Source organism: Tachypleus tridentatus, chromosome 8, assembly GCF_004210375.1.
Source record: "Tachypleus tridentatus isolate NWPU-2018 chromosome 8, ASM421037v1, whole genome shotgun sequence".
Taxonomy (NCBI): domain Eukaryota; kingdom Metazoa; phylum Arthropoda; class Merostomata; order Xiphosura; family Limulidae; genus Tachypleus; species Tachypleus tridentatus.
Window position 1 is genome coordinate 72,343,678 of NC_134832.1, and position 25,908 is coordinate 72,369,585.

Sequence of the window (25,908 nt, forward strand, 5' to 3'; positions counted from 1 at the left end):
TTTGTTGTTAGTTGTTATTAAACCTACTGCTATATTTGCAAACAACTCCACATGCATCTCTTGATACATTTATCACATGGCCGACTGTGGTAGACTGAGGTGGTGCGGGTATAGTGTCAAATTATTAATTGTGAAGGTGAAGTGAGATAATTTCAAGTGTCATAAAAAAATACTAAGTCCTAATGATTTAAGAAAACTGTGTGGCTGTTGTGTGCAATTACAGTATAATACCATTGGATATTTGACTGAATATTTTCCTAACTTAACCTCAAAGTTTTAATGTATTAACATGTATTTTTTGCTTTACAACTGGTTAAGCTATTCTCAAACCTTTGTAAAGTAATGTATGCAGTAACCTCCAAGATAAGTGAGGAATGCAAACATGAAAGGTCTTATACAAAAAACTTATGGAAATTATAATACTGGAAATATAGTATTTTCACTGAAAAAGATTAACTTTCTGATAAATTAATATTTGCTTTTAATCAGAGAAAGCTATGTAAATAAAGTAAAGCTGAAAATTATCCTGGCAGTCATTACAGCTGAGTTATTATATTTTTCTTACATTTATACTTATAAAGATTAAAATTAATCATTCCATCAGTTGGTTATCCTCACTTTTAACAATAATTTCAGCCTGCCTATATTTCAGTTTATCTCAAATATATACTAAGCTAACAATGCAAAACAATCTTTATAATAAACAATAATAAAAAAAGACATTTGATACTGTAAGTAGTATAACCAATACCATTTATTAAAATAACAAATAAATAACATAGCCTACTTATGGAACACAGACACAAGTTACCAGCTTAAAACTACTATCATACCAGAAATTTATTTGGAGAATGTAGCCTTAATATACCTTTTTTTCTCCTATTCTTCCTAGCCTATCTTCTGAACAAAGAAAACTCATTAAACCACTGCCTATTGTCTAGCATCAAGTGAGAACTGTTCAACACACTGATTAAACTGTGCTGAATTTGTAGCAGTAAATATCTCATAGTATTTGTTTATGAAGATACAAAATGCTGTTTGAAAATGATAACTTTCTTATACAAAAAATACCTTAGAAAACCTTAGTTTATGTAACTTGTGTGTACTTACAGAAAGGGTATGCACATTGAAAACTCCAGGGTTCTGCAGCATACAAAGACAGAAATACTAATATTGTACAAAAATTTACACACACCATGTATACTCTTGTTAACAACTGCTCTGATTTAAGGTGTGTGTGTGTGTGTGTGTGTGTGTGTGTGTATATATATACACATGCACCACATTTGCATAACTTTTCAATTATAATAACTGATTAGAAATGTGCATAATCACTGTTAAAATTTAAAAGTGCATCTTGATTTAAAATAACAAATCAGTAATAAAAGTACAGCTATTACATAAATAAGTCACATAAATTAGTGAAATATTCAATACAGAAAAAAAAAATTCATGGATAATTTCTTTTAGTTTTTATGGTCAGCAAAAAGATCAATCACAACAACAAAACTGTTTATTTTCAAAGTGATTTTGTTATCACTATCTTAGGTGCTTTGGATGTTTCTTACCCATATTAACTTCCAAATATTTTGACTAATTCAGCAATTTTCATTGAATCAAGCAGTTGGATATAGAGATTTGGGTCTTTACTGCAATTTTACAAGAGTTAAGTTCAGGTTATTTCTCAAATTAGGTTTTTTTCAATCTACCATTACTCTTATAAACTGTTTTTTTCCCAAAAATTTAGGGATAAACCTTTTGTAATTATGAATAACTATTTATGCAGAAAATTACATTGGTGCTTTTTTTTTAAATGCACATTTCAGCAATCTTTATGATAAACAATTTTGCTCTCATACTGAAGACAAATTTTTTTTTTATAGCTAATTTGGGTACACAAAATTTGCTAAAAGACAACAAATACATTTTTATTATATGAAAATATGTAGTGTTTTAGCTATAGGATATTTTCATGGATGAAGTTGACAAAAATAATCTTGAGTGTCCAATTAAATGCTATTATAGATACACAATGAAGACAGTATTACTTCAACTTCTACCTTTTATCTAGATCTTTCCAGAAATTTCTATTTTTATTCAGCTGGAAGAAAGTTCAATGTAACATAATGGATATGGCCTAGTTTTATATTTTGCATAAAGTCTAAAAATAATTTGAAATTAGTTAGTTACTTAAGGAGTAATTAATGCATGATGTAGTCATTTTGTCTCTTACTGTTAGTGAATTAGTTTGTTCAGTGCTGTAATCAATGAATTTGTGTTTTGACAAAGAAACAGATACATAAATTTAGAGCTCTTGTTGAAAATAGGTTATATCAGCTGTGGAATTCCATGTTGAAGTGGGCTGACTTTCATCGTTGTTTTTACTGAATAAGCCAAGATAACCCAGCAAACAATAAAAAATATTACAATAGTATACTACATGATGCACAAACCTTTAAACTATGAGGAGGACAGCACACACAGCCAACCAGCATTCCAATAAATGCCACCAATACTGCTCCAGCTATCACTGCTGAGAGAGCAACCTTCAAGTCCAGTGGAGTTGTGTCAGTCACAGTAATGGAGGCTGTAAAAATTCCAAACTTGCTTTGAAACAAAAAAAAATATACACATACACAAACACATAGGAAATGTAACAAAAACATTTACAAAGTTACAAATTAAAATACTGTACTATCTTACCCACTGCACCTAATGTTTCAAAAATAAGTTATGCTTTTGAAACTGTCAGGAAAGGTGAGAATGAAGGGTAGAAAAACAGATTTCCTATAGTGTGCTAACTATTAATGAGCATTTCCAATACCAGATAAGTCTTAAACATCATTTCATATATATATAGTATAATACATATGCTAAATCAGTTGAAGATGTAAATATCAATATATTAACTTTTTAAAACAATTAAAAATGTTCTTAAAAATTTGCAATAATAATAATAATAATACACTGACCCAATATACTGACCCTTTACTGCACCCTCTTAATGCTACAGTTTTTACAACTCCTGAAGGCAGGAACCAAATTAGACTTTCAAATTACATCTTCTGGAGAATCTAGAACAATCTAAGAGAAACTGAGGCTCCTACAATACCATTAAATTGAATCCAGTACACCAGCCAAAAAACTGGTAAAAAGATTGATAGTTTTAAAATGTTTTCATGTATACTGTCATTTCTTTTAGATGGGCTTACCTGTCAGGGTGAGTGGGTGGGTGGGTTTGGTATTTTATGGCACAAAACAACTATGCTACCTTTGCCAAACATCTGGTGAAAAGTTAAAAGTAAATTAAAAGTATTAAAATTTGTAAAAAGACAAAGTTAAATTTTTGAATTAAAACTTAAACAGCATGAAATCCAATTTTTATAACTAGTGTACATCAATAAGAGAGAAATTACAGTAATACTAGCTTTAAAGGACATTCCAAAGCACAAGTTGGATAGTCATAACTCGCCAGTAGAAACACAAGCATTAGTACCTGAAGTTGGCCTTTATAGTCCTGGTTTCAATTTATGTGACATTACGACCATGTTCAGAAAGTAAAGTAACAGAAGTTGTAGAAGACTTTCTGTAGTATAATTTTAATTATTATAACTCACCATGATGACTAACAGATAAGTTCAAACATCAGCGTTAGTCACCTGAAGTTGGTGACTAACAGGTTGTCAACTTATTTGATACTATGGCCATTTTCTAATTTCATATTGAACTAATTGTACTTCAAAAAGAAATATAAAAAAATGTATAATTTATGAATTAAAAACTTAAATAGTGTCAAAAGGTCAATGGTCTTTAAAAAACAAAAAACCTTTGTAAGGTAGACAGTGCCACCATCGCCAATGACACTTTCCAACATTAAGAGTAAACCTTAGGACAAAATATGTCTAAACTGGTACCATTGTTAAGGGTAGTAATGATGGAAAGACAGTAAAATATGGCTTATTGTAACCTGAGTGACACACAGACAACACATTGGTGCATCAGTCTCAGATAAAAGAAAACGATGAGTTAAAAAACTGCAACAAATGCATAGTCTAGTGAGAACAACTTCCTCTTTCCAATTATTATGGAAACAAGATGCCCAAAGTCCAATAAAGAGTTTTATTTGGAAAAGCAGACCTGGAATTGCCGATTCATTAAAAATGTTTAATAAAAATCGATAAATTGCCATGCAACCCATATGAGTGGAGGTCTCGCAAGATACCATACCTCCACATTGTATCATAAACTTTCTCAAGGTAAAAAACACAGAAATATGATGCTGTCGTTTGAAAAAGATTTCCCCAATTGATGTTTCAAGTTGAATCAGGTAGTCCATGGTAGAGAGATCTCTTCAGAACCTGCATCAAATGGGTAAGAGGAAGTTGTTTGATTCAAGGAATCAAAAAAGATGAGCATTAACCATCCTCTCTAAGATCTTACAAAAACAGCTCAAAGAAATTGGATGGTAGTTCAAAGGAATCTTGAGATTCCTCCATGGTTTAGGAAAAGGAAGTACAATAGCATGACACCAAGAATGAGGAAAAACATTCTCCTGCTAGATCCAGTTAAAAACAATAGCAAGAGAGGTAGGAGAGAGATAGCACATCACCTCATAGTGAATATCATTAGGTCCAACTGATGTACTGCCAGACTGACAAAAAGCAAGTTTAAGTTCCACCATTGTAAGGAGGTGATTAAAGTCATAGAGACAATCAGCCTGAAAGGAAAAAGGTGATCATTCTGCTCATGTTTTGATGGCTAAGAAGAAGGGGGATGACGCAGAAGTGTTAGATGCATGGGAAAAGCTTTTTCTGAGAGCATTGGCAATGCTCTGGGTATCAGCATCTTTCTGGCCATCAGAAAACAAGATTGACAGGGGAGCAGAGAAGTATATGGCCAATAACCTTTTGAATTTTGTCTCATATGATTTGGAACTGGTGGTAGAAAAAATGCTTAGAGGTGCATTTAATCTGAGATTCCTTTTAGCTTTGACGTCTGATCTGTTGAGCATGTGCACGGGCTTGCATGGAGAGACTTTTCTGTATGGAAAGGCACACAGGATGGTAAGAATCACACAAATCCTTAATGTCATATAAATTTGATCAAAAACCTCGACAGTTCCACTGGATCAGGGTGGCCATTGTTACTTATGTGGAGGAAAATGTAGAAGGGGGATATTTTGTTTGCGACCACATTTTTTCTCTTTATTGGATGAAGATCTGTCAACCTCCATGGGTCCTGCCCTGAACAAAGATTCCAATGATTGAGGGTGTGAACAAATGATTGATTTACTTTTCAGGGCTGCAGTGGAGGATGGACCTGAGGAAACATTTGAACCTGAAAGAAGTGAAACGGGACAATCACTGGGAAGAGTGGTTGGGACAGAGATAGAAGTAGGTATAGATGCATCAACATTTTTAATTATGGAGGGCACAAGATTAAGATGTTTTGCAAACAACTCTGTTGGAGGCACTCCCACTGTCGTAGTGGAATAGAGTGAAGCGGCATGTCTGAGAAAGTTGGGGACAATGATTTCCAAGCCCCTAAGTGGGTGATATTATTAACAGTCTTTAAGCATTGCACCTCTTTCTCTTTTACCCATTTAGGGCAACAAATAGAGTAAGAGGGGTGTAGGCTACTACAGTTAACATAGTGTGGTTCCAGGTTGCACTTATAAGCATCATGGCCTTTACCATCACAATGAGCACATACCAAAGAACAACAATATGATATTTTTGAGTGACCAAACTGCTGACACTGGAAACACCTGAGAGGGTTAAGAATATAAGGCCATACCTTGCAGTTCAGGTAACCTGCTTTGACTGTGGCAGGAGGACAAGATGATGTAAACATTAGTATCAAAACATTGGTAGGATCCATAATTCTATCTTTACGGGTGGAGATTCTGCATACTGCAGTAATGTCTTAGCTGGAGAAACCAGCGAGAATTTCCAACTTGGGGATGTTCTTTAATTCCCTCTCAACTATAACTCCTATGGAAGATTTCAAAATTGCATGGAGAGTAACCTCAATGGGTATATCCCCAATAACTTTTGATTTCAAGAGGAGTTTGGTATACTGTGGTGAAGATATTTCCACCAAAATGTCTCCAAAGTGCAACTTATTTACTGACTTTGGGGAGCCAGCAAGTCCCTCTAATCCCTTCTGAATGAAAAATAGAGACACCTGCCTCAAGGATTTCTCAGATAAGGAATGGAGAATCAGAAATCAAGGTGAAGAATCTGGCTGTAATGTTGACTGTACAATAGAGTTGTCCATGTGTGGTCATTTTCCTATGATCTGTTTTTTCAATTTTTCATCCTTATTTATTTTGTTAGAAAGAGGGGTATCCATAACAAAGAAGCTACATTTCATTGCCCACTGACTGCACCCACCATGAAGCCCTACAAGAGGATGCACTACAGTGCCAAACAAGGACAATGCAGCAACACCAGGGTTTGTGAGCACTATACCCAAACACCAGCATCAGATCCAATGTCCTCAACACCTGTTGAGAACATCCAACACTGGTACTTAGTTGACCCTAGCCCAAGTGGACCAGCTGACTGACCCTAGGGGGACCACCCCAAGGTAACCTGTTTACAGGAATTCAATGCCATAGTGGTGTATTAGGGTTCACCCCCTCAACCACCAGGATTCTCTCCTCCCCTTCATGCATCACCAAGCACATGGGTGGATATTTAGATCCCAGAGGAGGTAAACTGAAAGAACAAATCTTCCCTGGGAGGTCCCTCGCAATGTACAGGAATTTGTACTGAGGGGGGGAACACATCTGATCACTTGGTTAGAACAATATCTTGGGTCATGACATTTTACAAGATTAGAAAGCAAGTGAATTTGTGTAATAAATATCCTAGGCATGATACTTGTATTGTGTGATATGTGGGTATATAATGTGTTTGCTACATCCTTAGATGCTAGATAATATTTTAAATCTTTCAGTTTGCAGCTCTATTCTTAATGTAGATCATCAATAAAAGGAATCCAAAAGTTTCTCTCATCTTATTTATTGACAGCCTGTGTTGCCAAGATTGTCATATGTGTTTTTTCCTTTAAAAGAGATTCACTGCAGTAGAAACCATACAATGAATAGAAGCAGTAGCGTGTTCTAGCAGCAAACCATGGGATTGCTTGGGTATATTGTCTAACCCTTGTCAGCATGACAGTGACCCTCAGTCACATGCACCTGGGGAGAGAGAGTTTTGTCTGTTTATTTTGAATTTCACACAAAGCTACACAAGGGCTATCTGTGCCAGCTGTTCCTAATTTAGTAGTGTAGGATTAGAGGGAAAACAGCTAGTCATCACCACCCACTGCCCATTCCTGGGATACTCTTTTACCAATAAATAGTGGGATTAACCATCAAATTATAATGCCCCCATGGTTGAAAGGACAAGCATGTATGATGTAACAAAGTTTTGAATCCATGACAAGTTGAGTGCCCTAACCATTTGGCCATGAGAGGGAGAACTTTGTTTATAATTCTTTTTCCTTATTTTCCATGTGTTTTGTTTTTTTTGCAAGAATTCCTACACACTTAAGATTTTGAAAAATTGCTGTCACCAAGATTTTGTTTCTGTCCTAGACAGAGATTTGCAAACAAAGAAATGGTACACAGAACAGCCTGAACTCTTAGAAATAACAGAGCGAGATGTATGCTGACAAGAGGGAAGATCTCTCTCTCTCCCAGCTGACTAAAAGTACTTGTTTTGTAAAATGAAAACTGACTGTTACACATTATGTCCAGTCTCTTTTGTTTGATTACAACCCAGTTAAAGGCAGAAAAATTGAAGCACTAGTCTGTAATACAGTATCTGACAAATCTTCCTGACATTACAGTTACAGCAGGCTACTCTGAGGGAAATCAGGGCAATCTCAGAATATCAGACACATCATATGACTCAAAATTTTAAATTTCAAGTATACTACTAAGATATTTCATTACTTAAGCAGATATTTAAAAAGTATAAATTCCTAAGAAGATCATTATATTACATATATTATTTTTCAATAAGTACCACTTTTTTTAAAAATAAATTGCAGATGGTATACTGCAATCATGCAAAGAAATCACAATACTTCTGATTTTTCAGTCATACATATATCATGGTAAAAGTGTGCATAATATTTAACTTAGGACTATTACATGTTGATTAATAACCTAAAAAAATAGTGATACAGACCATAGGAATAAATTGACAAAGCTTTAAATATTCAAAATGTACTAACCAAACTGTAAAGGTTTTCCAAATGCACAGAATAGGGAAATTTCCACAAATACAAGCACTGTTAGGAGTTCTCGAGGCATGATGACGTGGTCAAAGGCATTTATGTATCAGTATTATGACACTGACATGCAAGGAAAAAAAAAAGAAGCAGTTTACTACACAATTTTTTCTTCAATGCTCTACAGGCCCTAAAAGAATTTAAGAAAATAAATACAAAAACAACCAACCAAGAAATAAAAGAAATAATAATTACATCCACTCAAATTGCACCACCTTTTTTGTTTTACAGTTTTAATGGATAAGTAATGTGTCACGAAGCTCATCTACATTTGATTTGAGCTACCAATGATGTTTAGCACAAACTTTTCATCATATGTTATAACTAAGAGTACCAGTCTAGCGTACATACCTTTGGGATAGAACAAAATAAAAAAAAATCTTTATAATTATACACTTTCAGTATGCAAGCCAATTAGAAGGATATGAATTTTCAAAATTAAACCTTTCTTATTCATTTCTATCCAGATTTTTTGAACCTATATGTTTTTCTGACATCATGAATGAATTTTTAAAGGTGTGGTAGGGGTCAAAGTATATTTGATATTGCAGGTACAGAAAAAGTGAATGAACCATTATAAAGCCCTTGATATAGTAAATCCAAAAAGAAAAACAAATTTCTAATTTTCCAAATAATCACACCTATTTAAACAAAACCTATGCCTCGAAGATGCATCACATTACCAGTTTAAACATATGTGACTGGCCAAGAAATAAAATACCAGTCAATCAGTACTGTAATTCTGAATGGATAGTAATCAAAGAAAAGTATGTGATTAGATGATTATAAAAGAAATATTTAATATGTGGAATTCTGGCTTCCTCTAATAACCAAGAAGCAGAAGAGAAGCAAGCTAGAACACACCAATAGTACCATCTTTCTTGTGTCCTTCAGTACATGTTGCTGTGATGGTACTTCTCACTCTTATCATTATGAATCTCATCCCCATATCTCTTCAAGTAAAAAAAGATGCAGAGAAAGTACCCTTCTTCTGCACACACATTGTTGTGATCTCCATATGATGTTGCTTCTCTTACTGATCTGTTATTCATGCTGTTCTTCACTTTCATCATTATGTGTCTCATTGTTTGGTCACTATTGTTATGTGCTGATTAGTCATTCTTTGTGAGATGAAGTTTGAGACTGCTGTTTCATATTTGCATGGTAACTACAAATGACTGATACAAAAAGTGCTGTTTACTGTTTTTGTTCTTTCATCTTTGCATTTTGTCTTAAATAAGTAGGTACATATCAGTCCTTGTATGCAAAACCTTACATTGTGTGAAACTGGTTGAGTCGTACAGCTTTGTTATACCATTACTGAACTTTACCCACAAAGTGATGCTCTCTGATATCTGTAATGATGAAAACAACACTAACCAAGCATTAGAACATTGGCCAATGAGAAAATATATAATTTTCATAATATACAAGATTATTCATGGTTCACACACTGATGTACATATTTTCATTTGTTGCAGACTGATGCATATACAGGTGATACAGCTTTTGATACAAAAAAACAGCTCATTTGTTATATCAATTTTCAACATCCTGGAACATGACTGAAAAAATGGAGACTATCTCCAATACTTTTGCAAGTATGCTTTAGCTAGTCAGAAGGATAGCTTTGTGCTTATCTTTAAATCTGTCCTTGAATGACATGTTTCAGCAAGTTTAACTGAAGCAGTTCCTGCAAGAAAGGTTTGATAAAATAAGGTGAATTACAAAGTAATGAAAAAGCTCCAGTAGATATTTTTGAGCTGCATAATATCTGCAAAAATCTCATTCTCAAATGGTAAATCATATCTACCCAATATTCTTGTCTTTATCCTGCATCATTTTTTTATATGACAAATTATACTGGTCATCCTTTAAGAGATGTTTGATATCCTGTTTAGATATACATTTTAACTTTACAAAACCTCATTTCCTACCAAGTTAGAAATGGAACTGCTTCTATATTTACCATTAGGAATACAGTCATTATGCTCTCCATTCCCAGCTTCAGCAATTACAAGTTCTCCAGGTTCTTCAATATAAGTGTTCTCCTAAGGGTATAACATATTTTGCTTGACACTTAGTTTCTTCGTTTCCTGATCAACTGATAATTTAGGCTCTGCCTACCATTTACACTGCTTTCTTCTTATTGGGGCCTTGGTGATGATTGTAACTTCCATGATTATACTCAACATTGACTGTGAATTTATGGATCTTTGTACAATACTACTTCCTTCTTTAAAATTGGAATCTTTATCTTTCAATTCAGAATCATTATCCTTGATATCTGAAACTACATTTTCTTTTTCAAAGCTGCCCATTTCTTCACCCTTTTTGACCTGTGAAGTACCTTTTCTTTCAAGTCATACTTCAACACATGGGTACAAATACTCACAAGCATTCCATCTCCAATTCCAGAGTAATCAAAAGCACAAACTGAGAAATCAGACATATCAAATGGCATTCTTCAACCAACAGGAGTATCAATTGGCTTGTTGTAAGTAAAGATAATAATTATTTTACTTCAAATGATTCTTCAGTTGTGTTTTGAAACCTCCCATTGCCACTTTGGTTTAGTTGGCTTCAGTTGTGCTCAACAAGTTTAGAAACACAATATTAAGCAACTAACATGGGTAGACAATGTAATTAACATGGAAGGGCAATGCATTAATGGTCTGTGATGGAGTGATGCAAATGTTTCTCTTAATCAGCTACGACTTAACCTGTTCAGTGCCGTAGACGAGATAACTCGTCCAAGCCGATCGGTAACACAGTGCCATGGAAGAGTTAATTCATTCTCAATAATACCTAACTTTAACGCTAGATGTCAGCACCATACAGGCATTTGACCTACTTACATTTTCGATCCAAAATGGCTTCACAAAAAAAGTTACAAAATGAAGAAGCATTAGAGCTGTATTTTTAACTTGGTTCGGAGTTTGAAGATAGCAGTGGCAACTCAAAAGATTCAGATTTTGAAGATTCTTTGAAAAATACAGAAATACAAGGTTCAGACGTTGGCAAAGATGATGATAACTGGACCATCAACCAGCACTGGTAAACAGGCGATAACACCAGGGAGTAAACATAAAATTGCAAGTCGTGGTAAGAACAGTTCCAAAAAAAAGTGCCCTAATGACAATAATTGGAATGTTGAATCCTTTGCTGCTCCAGTTATAAACCCCTTATCAGGAAACCATGGTGTCCAGTATGATGATTTGAGCCAAGACTCAAAGCCCTTTCATTGTTTTCAAAAGTTCTTCCCTCCCACAATTGTCAACCATATTGTAACAGAGACCAATAAATGTGCAGAAACTATGATGGCCCGAACTGATTTGAAGGAACATTCTAGAGTAAAATCATGGAAGCCAACTAATGAGAAGGAAATTTACAAATGTATGGGTTTAATAATGGTAATGAGCATAGAAAGAAAACCAACTCTTTCCACGTACTTCAGTACTGACCCTTTGCTTGCCACACACATTTTTGGTCAGTGCATGTCAAAAAACCGGTTTCTTTTGCTGCTATCGATGCTACACTCTGACAATACTCAGGAAAATATTGTTGACCAACGACAGCACAAGATACAGCCCATTATTGACCATTTACTGGAAAAACTTAGAACCTCATATGTACCAAACAAACATGTTTGTATTGACAAATCTTTGATACTATGGAAGGGTCGACTGAGATTTTAACAATACATTCCATCTAAAAGGGCTAGTAGAGTCAAAAAATTATGAGCTACGTGAAAGTGTAACAGGCTATGTTTGGGACTTTTTCATCTACACAGTACAGCACTAAAGAGGGCGGACAGGGCAAACGTGTTGTATGCACACTGATGGAACTGTTGTTTGGACAAAATTATAAACTATTTGGATCGTTTTTCTCTACAAGTCCCACTTTAGCAAAGTCATTGCTTGATCATGACACATATTTGTGTGGGACAGTAACAAAAAATCGAATTTGGATGCCAAAATGTTTCACAAATATCCAAAGGGGAGAAATAGAAGTGGCACAAAAAGACAGCATTGGTGTTTTTTACTGGAAGGATAAGAGGGACATTTTCATGTTGAGTACAATACATGACAATACCATACAAAACACTGGAAAGATCAACCGTGCTTCTGGTGCAGGTATTGTAAAACCAAAATTTGTCATTGATCACAATCTTTATATGGGAGGGGTTGACTTATGTGACACTGTGTTCCATGCTTATCTGAGTATGCACAAGGCTGTCAAGTGGTACAAAAAAGTAATTTTCACATGATGGATATAGCAGTGTACAATGCTTTGGTATTTTACAAATCACTGGGAAACAACCTGTCTCTCCTGGAGTTTAGACTCGGTGTCATTTGTACCCTGATTGAAGATTACCACACCCAAAGCCCAAAATTCACCAGAGGCCTGCCTTCCTTGGAAAACCCCCTTTGTTGCCAACACTTATTCCCCAAACAGAAAAGAAAAAGTACCCCACTAGAAAGTGTAAAGTGTGCTCTGACAAATCCATGAGGAGGGAAAGCAGATATGAATGCACTGATTGCAAAGTGGCTCTTTGTGTTGACCCCTGCTTCAAAACATTTCACATGAAAGTGAATTATTAAATGTGTCATGTATTTCAATACTCAAAAATGACATTTTGGGCATTATTGTTTCATGTTTTCTATATATTTCTTCATTTTGTGTACTACTATAAGTTTGGCTTAGAGAAAAAATAGTATTTGTTGCTTATTTCCTTTGTTTTAAAAATTACTCAATTTTGCTGAAAAAAATCCAGCATAAGAGCTGCCATAGCAGCTGAAATACTTGGCAGTCAACAGATTAATGGCATACACTACTTTGGCAAAGTGAGCATCTAGTACCGATTTTTATTCCTCCGTTTTGGTAGTAGCAAACTTAACAATCTCAATTTCATAGGCAAGAGCTGGGAGGAAAAGAAAGAACAATATGTTTTGATAACTAGAAGTACTCTAATTTTGCAACATGATGCACTTAATACCTGAAAGATCACATTTCATGCAGAATAAAACTGCCTCAGTCATAGATGTAACTGCAGAAACATCTTTTGTTGTTCTAGTTTGAAATTTTCTCAATGAAGAGCTTTTGAGAAGACTAACAGGTGATTGATGAGATTCATCTGCTGGTACTACTACCTGATAATATTCTATCACTGACCCATGCCTGTTAATTCTTCATTTGCCATAATTATCACAAGTTTTTATTTCCCAATAGTAACTCAGATCCACTTACATTATATCTTCTATTTTCTCTAAACAGATTTTCATTTTGTGCATATCATTCTTGGTAGGAATTTACTGATTTATCATTTTCATTTCATATGCCATAAACAGCTTTGCTTTCTGAGTAATGTCATCCACAATGGACATGAAATGATATAAATTTCCTTTTCATAAAAAGATTTCTTTGGTGCATAAAAACAACAACAAAGAAAGCTAGTAGACAACCTTTGCGATGGACCTCTACACTTACATACATTTACCTTGGATCTCCTACAGGATGTGTCATGAATGGTACAGAGATCCATATTATAAAAAGCAATGTGATTGTCATGAATCCATACTTCAGGATTGAATGAGCTAACTGTGACTGCTTCAGACTGTGCTTGAACAGAGTCCTTCAGGAATCCTAGCTCAAGTACATCCAGCACCTGAATCAACAAGAGATTCTGACTATTGTTCATAGTGAATTCTCCACCCTGTCCATTTTATTGGCTTTATTACATTCTACTTCTTCCCTGAAGACATCTTACTTACGCAGTTGTTTGTTCACATTTTACTACATTTTCTTTGATGATGACTCCTTGTGTTCTGTAAAACACTCTCATATATTCTAGTTTCATCTTAATAAAAGTACTACGATTATATTTTATTTGGCTTGATTCTATTACATTCATAAAATAGTTATGAAGAGTTAAAATGTCATTAATTCTAAAAGAAAAATAACAAGTCCAGATTATAAATTATAAACCTCACTATGTCTGTTGCTTTGCATCCTACTTTCACAATCATATTAAATGGTCAAATGTGTTCAATAAAAAATCCACTGAGTCTAATAAACACATTTTCTAAAAAATAATTATATTTTGTACATTATGACTATCAAGTTACATTACATGGCCAAAGGTATGTAGACATCCCTTATAATGAGTGGGTTCAGCTATTTCAGCCACACCCATTGCTAACAGGTGCATAAAATCAAGCATACAGTCATGTAATCTCCATAGATAAACATTGGCAGTAGAATGGATCGTAATTAAGAGCTCAGCGACTTTCAACATGGCATTGTCATGGGATGTTACCTATCCAACAAGTCACTTTGTCAAATTTCTGCCCTGACAGAGCTGCCCCAGTCAAGTGTAAGTACTGTTACTGTAAAGTGGAAATGTCTAAAAACAACAACAGCTCAGTCACAAAGCACAAGCTCACAGAATGGGACTGCCGAGTGCTTAAACACATAAAACTTGTCTGCCCACAGTTGCAACATGCACTACCAAGTTCCAAACTGCCTCTGGAAGAAACATCAACACAAGAACTGTTTGTTGGAAGCTTCATAAAATGGGTTTCTATGGCCAAGCAGCCACATACAAGCCTAAGATCACCATGCACAATGATAAGTATTGGCTGGAGTGGTGTGAAGCACAATATCATTGGATTCTGGAGCAGTGGAAATGCATTCTTTGTAGTGATGAATCATGCTTCACTAACTGGCAGTCTGACAGATGAATCTGGGTTTGGCAGATGCCAGGAGAATGCTACCTGCCTTAATGCATAGTGCCAACTCTAAAATTTTGTGGAGGAGGAATAATGGTCTGGGGCTGTTTTTCATGGTTTGGGCCAGGCTCTTCCGTTCCAGTGAAAGAAAATGTTAATGCTATAGCATACAATGACATTCTAGAGAATTGTGTGCTTCCAACTTTGTGGCAACAGTTTGGGGAAGGCCCTTTTTTGTTTCAGCATGACAATGCCCCCCTGCACAAAGCAAGGTCCATAAAGACATGCTTTGCCATGGGGTTGGTGTGGAAGAATATGACTGGCCTGCACAGTACCCTGACCTCAACCCCATTGGACACCTTTGGGTGAACTGGAATGCCAACAATGAGCCTGGCCTTCTCACCCCATCTCACTAATGTTCTTGTTGCTGAATAGGAGCAAATCCCCCTGCCATGTTCCAAAATCTAGCAAAAAGCCTTCCCAGAAGAGTGGAAGCTGTTATAGCAGCAAAAGGGGGACCAACTCCATATTAATGCCCATGGTTTTGGAATGATGTGTTCAACAAGCACATATGGGTGTGATGGTTGGGTGTCCACATACTTTTGGCCATGTAACGCATATTTACTTTGAACAAACAAGTTACATTATCCTCATGAGTACTACTTATTTAACAGAAGAGCTTTAATAATTTACCATCTCCATTGGTATTGTACATGTATTTTGTTTAATAAACATGTTAATAAGTGATAAATTGTGATATAAGAAGGTAATTATATAGAGATTTCAAAGTCTGCATCTCTTTTATAAACTTTTGTACATATGGTATGTTAAATGCACTGGAATATATTTAAATTACAATCATTATACATTTAATTCTGGTTCATATCAAGCCCAGAGAAAAACCAACGAACCAGATAATAAAACTGAAAAGGCTTCAACTTAATTTAAAAAAAGAAAGAAAAAAGAGCAATGCGCCATTAATCAAGAAAACCTAAGCTACAATCCATGTCCCAGAATCTTTTCTTATTAAGCTTAGATATCAACAGAAGACAAGACTTCTTTGGCAACTTTTAGTTTCAAGAATCCTTCAACATTTTTAAAAAAGAGTGTGAACCTTGTATTATCTGACTGACACTGCATAAATATTTTTATTTTATAGAGAAAGCTTATATTTATATGTACAAAGTAAAAACTTGATCAGCCTTTATTCTTGTTTTTTTTATTTGGCATGCTTAAGACATTGTTTTTCTCACTACTGAAGTTAATCTAGTTCTACTAGTGGAAATAGCCTGGTTATGGTTCATGAAAACAAAATTCAGAACTTCAGCAAGTAACCTCTGGTCATTATAAAGCATTTTGTTAAATGGGAATATTGCATGAAAACCAATACCCTTGCTTATTCATTTCTTATTACTGTGTAAAGGAATTCTTAGAAGTTGGACATGAATTAAATTGTCGAACAGACAGAACGTTTTTTACTTTTGGATAAAATTAGCTATAGTGAAAACATTGGCTTTTCATAAGAAAATTATAAAAAATATAACTGCTTAATAGAAAGAAAACTAGGTCCTAGTAAGTTAATAGTATCTGTATATGAGATTCAACATAAATGCAAGATAATTAATATATCTTTTAATGAACCATCAATATACTTTGTATATTATAAAAGCTCATTGTATGTCTTTTTGAAATTGAAAGAAAAAAATGTCTATTTTATACAAAAAATTTTCAGCAACTTCAAAGGCTAATAAATCTGAAATTAGTGTCAAGTACTTTTTCAGTGCTTTTACCACAGCTCTATTTAAATGAAGTACCTTGTTGATTTGAGTTGACAGGAAAAACCAAAAATATATTTGATATACATTAATATATTGGATAAATTAATGCTTAAAATTAGATGTAACTGTTCAAGAAAGAGTAGAAATATTGTGATTCTGCTCTAGCTTCAAGATTGTGAGATTTATCATACTTAAAATATCTATAAAGGAGAGGGTTATTAAATATACATATATCAAATATGATTTTGGCAGCTCCTTCACTTCCACATCTCTTTGCGAAGCTCACCTTGCTACAAAAAAAAACAAAACAACTTAGATGCAAATTAATAATGTTCAACATTTTGCTCAAAATAAAAGCACAGCACTCTTTTTTTCTCAATTGTTAATTCAACTTTTCTTAATACTTGATAAGGTACTTGATGAAAAGTGAAAAACTTTACATTTTCACAAAATCGTAGTAATACCTCAACTGCCAAGCAAACTTTTTGCAAAAAATTTAATCCATCAAGCCTCACACACAAAGATTAAATGTTGATAATAATTTAAGAAACTTCCCCAGGTAATTCCATTGTTTAAGAACTATCAGTCATAACAGCTTGGATTTTTTTTCTTACTCATTTCTCACAATTTTCATTCACTACTTAATCTGTGTGCTTGGATGATTTTATGGTAACAGTTAAGAAATACAGGTTCTGGGATGATGAATACAACATTCATTAATGAAATTTCTTAAATGTCTGTTTATCCATCTGATATTAAAGTAAGCATCTCAGACTTTAGCAGTTATTTCTTGTGTGGCTTACAAGCATACCAAATGTCTCCTACCCCCTTTGTTGATTATGTAAGTATTTTCACAATTTTGTACACACTAAGTATTTTCCCCATTAACTTTCTCACTTCAGGTTGGTCAAAGAGCAAATGCCATGAATTTTTACACAGATACATTCAAAATTCATAAACTTGGCATCAAAACATATTTAATAGATAAAATTTTAATACTGTATAAAGTTTAAGTTCTTAGTTTTGTAGAGAAATATTTTTTCTTAAAATTTCCAATCTTCCCTAGTATGAGAACTGTGATATTTGTTTTAGGTCTTCTCCTTTCATTAATTTATTTACCATCCTTCTCTGAACTATGGATTTTAACAAATTACTTGTTATAATATAGATAATAATAAGACAAAATCTATTTTTTACAGCTTTCAATCTTATTTGCTTATTTAATAAGCTGAAAAATCACATCCTTTTTTCACAAATTGTCAGTAACTCTCTGATACTTTTATTTATAATAAACAAAGGAAATATTCAAATCTATTAAATGATGTTTAATATTGCACTGTTTCCAGTATAGAATATTATCAATTTTGCCTTCAGTCTGAAAGTTTATCTTGCAATCAGATCAAGGAACAAAGGGTATTAAGCTTCTCTTCTCTTAAAAAGCCTGTTAAATTATAACAGTTAAAGGATATTGTTTGACTGTGTGATTATTCTTTATCCTTCGTGCATTATTTAAGTAAATAACTTATTTAGTGTACTAGTACTATCATTATAAAAAAGTAAGCTTAAATTTTATCATCAACCAAGAGCAAAAGAACAAGATTACAGATAAGTACCATACTTCTTGTTTTTCATGTATATTCCTTATTGTTATAACTAAAATGTAAGAACTGAAAACTAATTAGGTTAGATAAGGTTATGTTAGGCAAGAAAGAAAAAAAACATTTTTTTTTTGTTATGGTGGGTACAAGGTCTGCAGAGTTAAGGCAGAGAAAATAACAGATAAATATGGTTTTGTTGAGAAAAAATTTGGTACTTTTAATGTTAACATGAAAATACCCTTAACACCAGCAGCAGTCAACATTCTATATATTCACAGATAAAAAATATACTTAAATATGAGAATTATTTTTTTGTGTATAAAAAAATAATTTTGTAAAAGACACAAAACATTTAATGTTATGATATTGAAACTGATGGTTACTTTGCAGGTACGTCAGTCACATTTACTTTCAAAACATCATACACACTGCATAAAAAAATAGTAATGATGTCCATTCTATTAGGTTGAGGAATAGTTCGTGAGCGTTTTTAAATAATTTCATTCAAGCATTACATGCAAGACTATACAATACTTCAATGCATGAACACATTACACCCAAAACATTTATTATGATACTTTATTTCATGTAATACCTAGGTATATAGTATGCATTGTTTTAAACAAAATTGCAAGAAATTAAATGCAAAAAGCAGATGGTGTCGAAAATGCTCAATTTTGTCCACTTGACATTCCATTTAATGAGCTGAAAATGAAAGCAAAAATTAAAGACAAAATGAAACTTACCATCTATTAGAGCAAAAAATTATCTACCAAATGACACGAAATATTTTGCGAAAGCGTTTCATTTATGAATACATTTTTTTAACTTGAAAAAACGCTCACGAATTATTCCTCAACCCAATACAGAGTTTCATCATGAATACTCTGCCTAAACAATCTATCAAAGAAGGGTAATGACTGTTTTCACTAGGAAATTAGGGTATGTTCCAGGGATACAATATCTCTTATTTTGAAAGGTAAGTGCTTGGTCACATGAATAGTCCTTTCACAATAAGAAAAACTGCATTGTTGTTTGCAGTATATAACAATATATATTCTCAGGCTGGAAGTACATTCATTTCATCTTACAATGTACAGTAAAATTGTCATACATCTTTAATAAAGAGAGCTTGCACAAAAGGTTGCAGGAGTCAAAACAGTTCACTCCAAATGTAGTTCCATAGAGATACAAAGGTGGTAGATGGAGTTTCTGGTTGATATAAGAGCTGCCAAAACAATGGTTGGTCTCACTGGGAATCAGAGCTCCAAATGAAGCCATAATTCCAGTGATTTAAGACTAAATTCAATACAAAATGACAGTAGACCAGATGCGAGTGAAAAACAGCATCTCCACCTTTATCTTGACAATGTCAACCACAAAATGAAGGTAGTAATCATTACTCTTGGTTCAGGCACTGGCAAAATGGAAATGCATGTACTGTGAAAATTATCAGGGTAAGAGATGAACTGCATTCCCATGGTGAAACCATGTAATACCGACAAGAACAGGCCCAGGAAGAGTGAAGGACAGAATGCAAGTTTAAAGTTTGGAAAGTTCATTTTCTAAAAGGAAGACTGACTTAAGTAATAAGTTATAAACAGTAGTAGAAAAATCTCATGACTTAAAAATTTTAGAGGAGCATCAACAATTTCCTTAGAAGTAAAGGTTGGGCTAAAATTGTTTCTTTTTCCAAGAGTGGTTGTACAAGGACAGCTTTAAACCCAAAATGCTTGTTGTCTGTATATTATGTTTTAATGTAACACAAAATTCAAAGACAACAAGAGACCTATTAATCCATACGGGTCATCCTATTCACTACATAAATAGGAAAGAAAACAAAAATTCAATGCTAGTCTTTGTAACTGAAATACTTATCAAGCCTTTCCTTAGTCTCCATTAAATTTACTACGTTCATAAATGAAAATAAGTATTTTAAAGACCAACTACACTTTTAGAAAAATAAAACTGTACTAAAGATAACATCTACATTGCCAAAGTGTACTCCCTTGTTCTAACATTCCCATCATTAAGTAGGAAAAACATGATACATCATCATCATCAATTCCATTAGTAATCTTAACCCTTTGATTGCCATGTACTATTTAAACTTTCTAAACATGTCATGAGGTTTTACTGAGTTACATTTAAAATTTAATTAAACATAGTAACTGTAAATGTATTTTAATGAAAATATCATTATGTTGTGTTATAATTCAACTTTTATATCATCCTAATTTTATTTTACAAGAAACCTTTTAAAAAATATTTAAGTTTCAGTTTTACCATCATATGCCACAAACATTCACAAATTAACATTTAGTTTATTACTTAATCCTTAAATGGCAGCCACCATCAATTTATGCTGCTACCTAAAACATTCCTGCTGTTTAAGGGTTAAATATTACTCAATCTGCAGTGCGTACTTATGTCTACACTCAAACCTAAGTATTCAAGGTTATTTACAAATCACTTCTTTTAAATTCCTTCATGCCAATTCAGAGAACAAACAAATAAATATTCAAGCACCCTGACAGCAGCCATGCCCATCTTATATACTTAAGACTTGAACTTTGAAAGCTACATTTACTTATCTGATATAAAGTTTATAACCAATAGAAACAGCTCATTTTAAATCTACAATCTACCAATGGTTATTAACTTGCACACAATTATTTGTTATCAAGTGCATTTAATAGCCAAAGTATTGTTGTAGAACTTGTCCTCATCTTGATTCAATATTACTCTAATACACAGTTAAATTTTATTTAGGTTTTACTTTTATATCTTCGTTAATCGTATATTATTTATGTTTTCAAATTCATATTGAAAGGCTGAACAGTTTTACTAAGACTGCAAAAATTTTTGCCAAAAGCACTTTAAGGTACTGTTGCTGATACCTTAATATCACTTGGAAGCACCCACTGGTGTGTGTGTGTGTGTGTGTGTGTGAAGATGAATAATAAACAGTAGAGGGGGAAGGAAGGAAAATAAAACATTGAAAATAAACTATAAGTGATAAGGTACAGACATGAAATTACACACAACCCACAGATTTTAAGATTATTCAACAAAAAAGTTAAGAGGTATATACAGGTTTCTATTTCAGTGATGTCGAGAAACCCACTTGTTGAGAAATTTATATGCAAAAACGGCTTGTTTGGGTTGAGAAAATATTTTACATATTTTCTATTTCTATTTCTTAATTTCAAACATTTAATTGTACTGTATGCTTGTGGTTATAGATACATTTGTGATTGAGAAAATGAACAATAAAATACAAACATATCCCTTAAAAACTTTTGATTTCATTTAGAAAGTTTTAGAAGCCATACAAATGAAATTTGAAAACTGTTCAATAAAACAATATTTTTCATAATTGCACTTTAACACTTCAGAGTGAGTGCAAATAACAACAATAATGAAATTCTAGTAGAAACAGTAGAAAAAAATCAAAACTAAATATTTTATTTTTCTGAAACTAAACGTCTTTAACAAAACTCCTGTCTAGTTTCAAGTACTTTCACCCACCAATTTTATTTTTGGAGCAACATATGATGAAAGTTAAGTTCCATCTTTGCAATGTAGAGACACAATGACCAAAGGATTAAACACCTCAATCAGATACCCTCTAACTCTTACTTTTTTGAAGATAAAATAATTTCAAAGATCTTAACCTGCTTCTCATAGGACAATCTTTCCATCCCATGTCTTTCTAGTATCCCTTCATTGAAGCCTTTCCAGCATGTCAGTGTCCTTTCTTGGGTACAGAGCCCAAGACTGAACACAGTACTCCAAATTTGACCTAACCAAATTACCTATACAGTATACAATGAAATTATAACCTTTTTTAAAACTTCTATTCAGTATCTGTGTTTATATAGGTATGACTGAATGGCTTAAGAGATTGATCAACCAAAACGCTAAGATCTGTTTCATTTATAATACTGTTCAGGTTATTCCAATCAAAATTATACTTATTCAAATTATGACAACCCACAACCATTTTGTTATAATTATGAACCATTTGCAAAATGATCTAAATCCTTTTGTAAAGCAGTATCCTTTATCTAAAAGGCAGCAACACCAAAGACTTTAACCCGTTGACTGCCAAGTATTTCAGCTGCTACAGCAGCTCCTGTGCCAGTTTTTTTTCAGCAAAATTGAGTAATTTTTAAAACAAAGGAAATAAGCAACAAATACTATTTTTTCTCTAAGCCAAACTTATAGTAGTACACAAAATGAAGAAATATGTACAAAACATGAAACAATAATTCGTCCATGGCACTGTGTTACCAATCGGCTTGGATGAGTTATCTTGTCTATGGCACTGAACGGGTTAATAACACAAGTAAATTTAAATAACTTGTTCACAGTTCCTCCAGTAAAAATCAGTTCCCTATTTTGTGGACCATTAGGGAAAGCTGAATGTTAGATGTATTAAGCGGAAGCTTTGAAAATCTGTATGTTAGCTTGTTCTTAAATCATTTTTTTTAAATCTGTAGAAATACCTAAACATAAACCTAAGGTCCTCATTAACAGATTCCAAAATGTTTTTAATATTGTGTTGAATGAAGTTATAAACCAAGATTTTCAGTTTTTTAGCTTCAGTAAATTTTTTAAGTTTGTTGTGAATTTTGTGCAAGATACAAGAGCTATCTGCACTATCCATCCTTAATTTAGCAAAGCAAAACTAAAAGGAAGGCAGCTAGTCATCACTACCCATCAGTGGCTCTCTGGCTACTCTTTTATGAACAATTAGTAGGATTGACTGTCAAACTATAACAATGGTTGGAATGGTGAACATGTTTGCTATGAAGGAGATTCAAACCTGCAACTCTCAGATTATAATCAGTGATGTCGAGAAAACCCACTTGTAGAGAGATATATATGCAAAAACGGCTCGTTCTTGGTTGAGAAAATGTTTTCTCTTCTATGTAAAATATTTTCTCAACCCAAACGCGCCGTTTTTGCACATATATTTCTCAGATTACAATGTTACATTTTCCAAGATCACATACATCAACACTGTAGACGAATTTCGATAGCAAGATAATACGTATTCCACTAAATAAAGTAAGAAAGACCCTTTAACCCAGCAGGCTTAAACATAATGCTGTACTTATATAAATTATAAAAAAAATCAAAAAAATCCCATGACGGACTCGCACTCACAGTCTACTAGATATTAACACAACTTAAGTCTAAGATTAAAATCAACAATTAACATAAGAAGTCCAATTTACATATAGCTTTAAAATATACCGAATTAACACTGCTACTAAATAATACAATGTTAACAATATTATCAATCATAGTCAAACTTGCGTGTTGCAGCAGGCGTAGCGAATTAAATAAATAAGGCTTTTAGTGTTATATATCCTCTTAACCAAAATTAAGATTTCGGTAAAAAAAATGAAATTAGCAAATAAAAAAAAAGATATATTTAAAATTAATAACTTACATTATGTTGGAGTACTCATCAGTTCACGAAAACATAATAAATATAAGTTATTCATATATTATTACAACTCAAACTATGCGGAAAATATAACTACTTCACCGCTTAAGCCTTTAGTGTCTTTACAACGTAAGCTATTTGTACATAATTATAAAAGAATTGAACTGAATTTAAAAAATAAGTATAATGCTATCACGCACTTGTTCGCATTGAATCAACGCCCTAAACAATTTCACAATCTAAATACTAACCCGTTTCCATAATTTGACAGCAGTACTCCTTTCCTTCTGGTGCTGCTTACTGTAAATAACAAAACTCAATAATATATCTTACTAACATTTTTATCATGTTAATACTATTCAATTGAGTCTAAATAAATGCAAACAAACAAAAAAGTATTTCTTAAGATTATTACGTGTGAACCAAAGATTATTTATTAAAGACAAAATACAAAATTAAATAAAAAACATATAACACTATCAAATGTATTAGGAAATAAAATGGAAGTGGGCCTGGCATGGCCAGGTGGTTAAGGCACTCGACTCGTAATCCAAGGGTCGCGGGTTCGCATTCCCGTCACACCAAACATGCTCGCCTTTTCAGCCGTTGAGGCGTTATAATGTGATGGTCAATCCCACTATTCGTTGGTAAAAGAATAGTCCAAGAGTTGGCTGTGAGTGGTGATGACTAGCTGCCTTCCCTCTAGTCTTACACTGCTAAATTAGGGCCAAAAACGATGATATAAAGGAATTTGTCTGATAAGTTGATCTATGAGGCCAAGATAGTTCAGTTTGTTGCTCTGTTTCGAGGTGGATATCTATCGGAATAGCTTATCCTTGGTGGAAGTCCGTGTGTAGTATAGTGGGGTTGGCTGTCATCTATTTATATTAGTGGTTCTCAAACCTTGGTGTACACCCCCTGAAATGCTATCGTTTGGGGGGGAGCGGCAGAGTGAGAAACACCAGGAAACGTTTTGTCTTTCATGCTTGTTTGTTTTTTAAGAGCTGAGTATATCATTGGCGTCACTTGGTTTAATCGAGTTAAACTCTTTTCTTGAAGGGGAGAAATGTATATTTCAGAGAAGAAAAGATAAGTACTATCCGAGAGATAAAAAAACACTGACTTATATAGAACGACTACGGCTAAAAATTCGAAACTTATTAAACTGCACTGACTCGAATCTTGTATCTCCTGCAGTTCGGTTCAGTATGCTAATCACTTGGCCACGTCTGGTTTTAAATGCAAAAGGAGTTATGAACTTGTGTTACCGGTAACTCAAAACATTGATTTTTTGTGACCCTCGTTAAATCTACGAAAAGAGAGAAGGGGGTGAGAAAGAGAAAGACCAAGCCTTTGCCACGACTTTTAACAATGCTATACATTTCATCGTTTGCAAGTGTGTTCTGCGCAAGAAAGCTTTATACAGCCATTTTTTCCAAGCAACATTTTTGGATGATCTATCTCATTGTTCATATCGATGTCAAACGCGTGTGCATTTACGGTTTCATTGTTTATAGGATTATGGTAAGTTTCGCAGAAAATCAAGAAGTTTACCAATTATATTGCGTCCAAATCAGGTTATGATGAACTCCTTTTTGATTTATTCCTTAATTATTTTACAAAACAATTTGCTTTCATTGGTAAAGCTCTTTCAAAACACTAATTTAATCTTTGAAATTTTAATAACATTGCACTGGAACTCAAATGTGACCACACGGATACAAATCGATTTATTCACTTTGTCAGTGTCTGACTTTAAACTGTAAAATGACGTATTAAAATCTCAAAATTTAGGTGTTTCATAGTTAGAATGAAATAAATTTTTGAAATTTGCTAAGTGACATATGTGTCTGAAATATCATTTCCAGATGCATGATAGTTTTCTCACAAACACTTGTAAGCGTATTAAGTTTCTTTGGACAACTGAATACTTGCAATGACACATTGCATTATAAGTATTTCATACTTGACATCGAGAATCACAATATTTCTTGCTCTTCATTAAAAGTAGTACCGTTACCAGTAGGTTGTGA

General features: G+C 33.5%; 1 protein-coding gene across 9 annotated transcripts in view; it reads right to left on the reverse strand.

The window, feature by feature from the left end:
- Positions 1-24,261, reverse strand: part of LOC143222652 (uncharacterized) — a 70,938-nt gene extending 46,677 nt beyond the window's left edge. For 2 of the 9 annotated variants that reach the window (XM_076449432.1, XM_076449427.1), the window contains exons 1-3: positions 24,127-24,261; positions 8,251-8,370; positions 2,454-2,587 (exon numbers count right to left, since the gene is read on the reverse strand). In XM_076449432.1, coding sequence (XP_076305547.1) covers positions 2,454-2,587; positions 8,251-8,329 — 213 coding nt within the window. In that variant the 5' untranslated portion in view covers positions 8,330-8,370; positions 24,127-24,261. Of the gene's footprint in view, positions 1-2,453; positions 2,588-8,250; positions 8,438-23,878 lie in introns of those variants that run through there. The other 7 variants (XM_076449433.1, XM_076449431.1, XM_076449429.1 and 4 more) reach the window with 5 other exon arrangements.
- Between the last annotated feature and the right edge of the window lie 1,647 nt (positions 24,262-25,908).